Source organism: Pteropus alecto, unplaced genomic scaffold, assembly GCF_000325575.1.
Source record: "Pteropus alecto unplaced genomic scaffold, ASM32557v1 scaffold202, whole genome shotgun sequence".
Lineage (NCBI taxonomy): Eukaryota > Metazoa > Chordata > Mammalia > Chiroptera > Pteropodidae > Pteropus > Pteropus alecto.
This window is the reverse complement of record NW_006432451.1, coordinates 1,744,832-1,751,672: the sequence shown is the minus strand read 5'-3', so window position 1 is coordinate 1,751,672 and position 6,841 is coordinate 1,744,832. Positions and strand designations below refer to the sequence as shown.

At 47.1% G+C, this 6,841-nt stretch overlaps 1 protein-coding gene across 1 annotated transcript in view; it reads right to left on the bottom strand.

Annotated features, from left to right (window-relative positions):
- ETV7 (ETS variant 7) overlaps positions 1 to 4,798 on the bottom strand; it is a 21,977-nt gene extending 17,179 nt beyond the window's left edge. The window contains exons 1-2 of the mRNA XM_006907325.3: positions 4,291 to 4,798; positions 2,646 to 2,781 (exon numbers count right to left, since the gene is read on the bottom strand). Coding sequence (XP_006907387.1) covers positions 2,646 to 2,781; positions 4,291 to 4,296 — 142 coding nt within the window. The 5' untranslated portion in view covers positions 4,297 to 4,798. The remainder of the gene's footprint in view (positions 1 to 2,645; positions 2,782 to 4,290) is intronic.
- Positions 4,799 to 6,841: the final 2,043 nt, after the last annotated feature.

Here is a 6,841-nt window from a genome sequence, read left to right as displayed (position 1 = left end):
TGAGGCAAATCAGCCCTGATGACTGGAAAGGAAGCTGGAGGTCGAGGAGGGAATGGGGTGAGTGACTGGGAACAAATGTCAGAGAGATGTCCAGCAATAGAAACCCAACTTCTAGAAATGTAAGAGTTGGGGCTGACATCACCCCAGCCATCTGAAAGGTTAAACCTTCCTTAGGTGTCAGCAGTTTGCTTATTTGGGATGTTGTTGACAGGAAAATGAGTCATTTAGTATACCCTATCTTTTAAGACTGTTAGATATTCACTAAGAGCCAGAACTATGTTGTCTGAATATTTTCAGAAGTAAATGTGAGTCATGGAATCTAAGAAGAGAAGCTGTTGGTGCCCTGCCTGTGGCCCTTGGCTCTCCACCTCCACAGTCTGAAGGCAGCCAAATGCCGAATGCTGCCCCTGACTCTGAGCCTGAATCAGCCAGTGAACAGGGCTACTTGGACAGCTGGGGAGTGCATGCTCCTGGAAGTAGCCCTTGCTCCTTCAGGATGGGACGCGAGTGAATAAAAACTCAGCTTCCTTACCCCTGGGTTGGGATAACTCAGAACGTGCTCTCACTGTTCCCCGGAGGTCCGCCATTGAGATTGAGCTCCACTTGCCCACAGGGCTGACTGGCTCGAGAGAACACTCTTTTGAATTCCTTCTCTCCTCTGTGGAGAAGTATTTTAGGGTCTGCTTCTGGAGAAATCTAACCCACGGCAGTAGGACTAGTACCTCTGGAGCTCTAAATATATCATAATGATCCTGTATTCTTGTGTAACCAGAGAACAGACTGACTCAATGAGGAGCGGGGGTGGGATTGGGGGGAATTCCTGTTACTAGAAATGTGCAGGGATTTAGTGAGTTCGATGATGACTACCTTGAAGGGTCCCACTGGCAGGGGCTTCAAAAAATAAAAAGGCTCGCATAACTATATTTGCCAAGATGGTGACTAAACTTTCTAAATCCCCTGTTCTCCTCCTGTACTCTCTCACCCAGTAAACTTGAGCTAGACTTCCGGAAGAAGGGAAGAAGGGAAGGGACTGCAGGTTACTTGACAGTAGGTCAGAACAAATCTCTTGGACCTGTTTCCTTATTCGGAACATGAGGGAGTTACCTGAGGCGGCATCTACGGTCTCCACCAGCTTTGACATTCTAGGACTTGGTGAGCCGGTTGTGGGAGTGGTCTCTGTATATGAGGGAGGTAATGGAGGACAATCCAGAGGGCCCTGTGGGACCTGCAGAAAAGCCCCTCCCTCTCTGAGGCTCGCTGTTCTCAGTTGCCATGAGGGGACTGGATTAAATGACCTCTAAGGTCATTCTCAGCAGCAACACTCTGGGTCTTCAGGTCTGTCCCCAAGATCCTGTTTTCCTCATCACCACAGTTTGGGCCGGGAATGGAACCCAAATCCTACTCTCTATGTAACGGTTGCCAAGTATCTCCTTGGAGCATCCCTGAGTCCCAAGCTACCAGTCAGTGTTGGCATTTGGCCAGAATGGAACAACAGAGGTTCCTTACAGAGCTCCCCGCCCTTCTCCTCAAAACATACTGCCACTTCCTTCCAGCACTGCTCTGAGGCACAGGGCCACCTCCACACTCTGGAGTTCTCTCTTGTCCTTTTGTCCATGTTTCAGTCCCCACCTTCCCTTTAACCATGAAAAGATAAGCTCTGTTCCCAATTAAGAGAATGCCGGGCAGCGGACAGCAAGAGCAGTTGGGGGCAGCAGGGTCTTCCCAAGGCCTGCAAGTCATACCCCTACGTTGTGCTCAGTCTTGTCAATAAGCAGATTGTGGCCAGGAAATCTAGAGGGTGTGAAATCAGCAAAGCAGTGTTCCAGCCACTGGGCCAGCCAAGCAGGAAATGGCCTGAATACTTTACAATCCAGGTCAGTTGTGCCTTCCCACAGCTGCCCCAAGACTCCACTCAAGATCGAAGATCCTATAGGCCATCGGCTAGCTGCCTATCCCATGATTTCCACAGCTGAGGAAGTGCATTTTAAAATCTCTTAGATTGTTAGCAGGGTTTCGGCTTAGCATGGAGAGCCTGTGTGATCTTCATCATATCACTTAGCTCTTCTACCTCTCAGATTTGTCATTTGAAACATAGGCATAAAGATATTAATCTACGGCCCGCTCCATGGTTATGAGTTTCCTCAGGCTAGATAGAGCATTACTTGGAAAAAGGAAATGAAAAGACATGGCCAATATATTTCCTGTGGTTACCTTTGGGTGAATTTGATTGTTCTACATATATTCATCTTATGCTTCTCTGTCATTTCCCAATTTTTGACAATAAGCACATGCTACGCTTGTAACAATAAAATTTAAACATAATTATTTAAAAGAGGGTTCTGCATGCATACATCTGTTCACTGTTTAGCCTCATCTGGCTTCCTCGCTGGAAACATCCCCAACTCTTTGTCTTTAGGCTAGAAGGGATCCAATCGTTCATCTGACTCCAACCCTCGTCCTACCAATGAGGAGACTGCCGCCCTCACACTCGGCCTACCTCCTCTGACTTCCCACCAAGGAACAGTTAAAGAAAAGTCAGCAAAGAAATAGATAATGGAGAGATGTTAATTCCTTAGATAAGAAGAGTTTATGCATCACATTTATATCCTTTAAAAAAATCAGCCTTTCTCCTCTCTTCTACTCACGGAGTCTTCCTGGCAGCTTGCAGATTCCCCCCTCACCCAGCAGGTCCACTCGAGCTTCCCATCTGGCTTGGTCTTGGGTCCCTGGGGGTGGCGTGGCTGCTGTGAGGCTCACAGGAGAACCAGCCAATGCTACCTCCTAGAGAAAGAAAAAGCCAAGACAGTCAAAAATCAGCATCTTGATCAAGGCTCGTTCATCCTCAAATGTATCAAGAATTTCAGTCAAAAAGAAAGAGCACCCGTCTCCACATCTGCCTTAGAGATGGGAACCTTATATGTCTTCAGCTTGATTAACATCATGTACACAGTGGACACTTGATAAATTTCATCTTTCCAATTCGAGCTTTTCATGTATATGCCTAACCCCACCAGAAGGATCCTCAGGCTCCCCTACCAAGACTTGACTTGTAAGTTGGAAATCTAAGGACCTAGGAACTCTCACTGGAACCTTAGTGAGAGGACCCAGGGAACCTGAAGAGTCAGGATAAAAAGACCTTAAATCAGAAATAATAAATTAACAAGTAAATGCTCTTTTCCAAAGAGAAAAGGAGCGGATAAATTTATGAACCCCAAAAACCCACAAAGGGATGTCCGTATCTTTACAATTTTATAATCAGCCTAGCCCCAGAGGTGATTTGACTCATCCATCAGAATGAGGGGATGAAAAAAATGACAGGATTTTGTGGAAACAAGGGATCCTCGGGGCTCACACCCAGCCACGGGCTGCCACACAGTGAAAAGTAAAAGTGAAACCAGTTCCAGCAAGAGTTATTTTTTCACTCTAGGATCTCTAAGAGCACTACATTCATCTCTTGGTGTCTGAGGAAGGCTGTCTTCAGTAAAAGACTGTGAATCTGAAGCCAGAGAACTACAGAAACCTTGGCCACTGCAGAAGATTCAACACCTTTGGGGGTAGCTCCCACTTCGTTTCTGGCCAACTGGCCCCCAGCTCCCTGCCCCAGTTAGGGCTGTTTCCCAGGTAACCCAGCCTCAGAGGCTGCCACTTGGCAGTGGGGCTTGCCAAGCTGGAGTAGGGGCTCAAAGCCAAGGACTTGCCTAGGACTTCCAGGAAGCTCCTTCTCTACTCTTCCACCCTCTTCCATGCAAGAGCAAAGGGGAATTCCAGGGCCGCTGAGAGTTAGAGCTGAGTTTCAGCATGAAGGCCAGGGAGAGGTCTGATAAAATACAGATATGGATATGGATCTTGGAGAGATGGGAGTGGGGAAAGGCCTCGGCAGTGGGAGGGGGGCCCAGCTCTGGGGACAGTTCTGAAGTTCCCACGGAAATATGGCAAATGGAGAGGGACCGCTAAGAGGAGGGGTGGGGGGAAGGCCTGCCTAGCCGTGTGTGCCAGCTGTGAAGTGTGCAGGAACTCCCAGAGACCACATCTGGCTGATGTAGAGTGAAGAGGAGGGAAGGAGGAGTAGTACATAACAGAGGAGTTTCAGAAAGAGAGTGAGGGGCTGGGGGTGAGTGAGATGAAGGAGAGTGAGTGGCCGCGAGGGGATGGATGGTGAGGACTGGGAATGTGTTGGCAAGTGAGATTCCAGCCAGGTTTAAAAATGAGTATGGGAAATGAGGTGGTGGATAGGGGTGGAGGGCAGGTAGCTTCGCGTCCGCGCTGCGTGGTTCAGCTCCAGGTTCTTACCTGCATTACAGGTGGAAATGAGGGAGCCACCGGGCTGTCGGTCGTGAGCGCTCCAAAGCCTGCTCGCTGGGCCCTAGGCCTGCGTTCTGAGACCCTCCTTTCCCAAACCCCTAGCGTGGCCCGGAGAACTGGAACATCTCTTGGGAGGAAATCTCTTTGAGAAGCTCCGGGTAGTGTGCGCTCGGGTTCCTGGGCGAGCAGGCGCGCAGGGAGCTTCAGTAATCGCTATCCTTCCGGGAAACGAAAACGAAAGAGCGGGATCCGGCTTCCACTCCCTCCCCGGCGGGCTCGGGGGAGGGCAGGGGACGGCCCCTGAGGGAGGCGAGCCCCGGGACGCTGTGGCTTGGCCTAGAGGCGTCAGTCCTGCTTGCATCCTCCCACCGGTGGACAGCTCTCGGGCAGCCTGTCCGCGGGCTCCATAGGGAATGAAGTGGGATTCTGTGGGATGTGGGGAGCCGAGGAAATTCCTGTACCTGGGCTCGGGACAACGACAAACCAACTTCGTGTCGCCTTTGTGCTTCTCTTCAGAAGGATGGGAGAGGGCTGCCCATGCTGCCTGCCTGGATCTGGTCCCTCTCCCCTTAGGGGTGGGTGACCTTCCTGGGCCTGCCTTTTGGCTGCGTGGAGGCTCCACTGCCTGGGGCCCGAGGGCCACTGTCAGAGCTGGCGTGGTGCTCCTCCTGACCCAAGAACTCAGCGGATCCCCACCGGCACTTTTTCCAGGCCTCTGGCTGCCCCTGGCCTGGTGCCCACCCGCACATCACCCGTGTGCGCCTGCCTCAGCTCCTCGTATCTGGAGGGGAAAACGAGGAAGGTTGCAAGCACTAAAGCAACCAACATACACACCAAAGAAAAGGAGGGAAGAAGACTTAATAACTCTCTGCTGAAATCTGAGGGTGCAGTCGTTGTTATAAAGAAGGCATAGCACTGATATATCATGAGCTACCTCCTAGAAACCAGTAAGAACAAGGCCAGAAATCAGACAAAAAAATAAGCAAAGGGTATGAATAGAGAGTCTGTATAAAACAAAATGCTCAATGGGCCCTGAACATAGAAAAAAGATGCTCAGACTCTTCAATCATTATAAAAGATATGCAAATTAAAGTTATTCTGATATCGTTTTTTTACCCATTAATTTAACAAAAAAAAAAATCAAAAGTTTAATAACGTAATCTGCTGGAAAGGCTGAGAGGAACAGGCACTTCACTGGATGTGTAAAGTGGTACAACCCCATGGAGGGCAGTATGGCAGCATCTAGGAAAGTCAGAAATTCATTTACCCTTCACTCAGCAATCTCACCAAAGGAAATTTATTCAACAAAAATGCCTGCGCATATACCAAATGTACTACATGGTTATTCATTTCAGCATGGCTTATAATACCCAGGCATCCACCCGTTCAAAGGGGTTGATTAAATAAATTATGGTCCATCCATTTAACAGAATTCTGTGCTTCATCTGCCAGAGCTCTCTGTGGACCATGGCAAGCTCTCCAAGAAGCAATCTAGCAGGGCAGTTCAGAACCTGGGACAGCCTGTCCGGCTTGGAATACCAGCTATGTCACCTACTGCGTGCCCTTGAGCAAGTTCGTAAATCTCTTTACTGCCTTGCTCTTCGAACTACTGCCTCAGTTTCCTTAACAAAAAAATAGAAAGAATAACAATGTTTTATAAAGTTGTTATAAAGAGTGAGTTCACATCTGTAAGACAACTAGAACAGTGCCTGACCACCATGTTAAGCAAAATAAAATAAAGGTAAGGAACAGTGTGTATCACATGCTATCTTTTGTATGTAAGTAAATATATATATATGTATATATATATGTATATATATATGTGTGTATATATATGTATGTATGTATGTATGTATTTGTACAAAGACACTCCGCAAAGATGAGTAACAAACAAACAACTGGAATTCAATATAGAAAATAAGAGCAAGGGTTTATATTGCAAACCTTTTTATATCATTTTGATTTTTGAACCATATGAATAAATATCTATTCAAAAGAATAAAAAAAAAATGAAAGAAAGAAGTTTAAGAATATAGTCCGTGCCAGCAAACTAAATCTTAGGTGATGACAGAACTAAATAGGCGTTGCCTGAGACAGACTAAAAAAAATGGGGACATTTCCCCTTGGAAGGACAAAGGTAATGCTACATACGATCTAAGTCTATACAATTACAAACCCATATGAGCAGGAATAAGTAGAATCCCTCCTTCACAAAAGAAATATGCACAGGTGTTTTTATGCTCAATAAAATAACAGTATTTCATTTTTAATTATTAATTTTTTTAAATAACACTTTTTCTACAAAGAATTCAAAATGCAGACGTAGAACTTATAATTTATAACAACAAACTTTCTTAATACCTGTAATACTTCTAAAAGGGGGGAGAGAGAAAATATGAGGTCAACAGAAAGGAAGGAAAATAATGGGGCACTGCGGATCTGGACATGGGCAATAATAGTGGGGCCAATAGGTCGCTGGAGGTACCCAGGGAAGGGCCCAGGAGAAAGTGGCCATTTCGGTGACCTCCGGTTTGAGGAC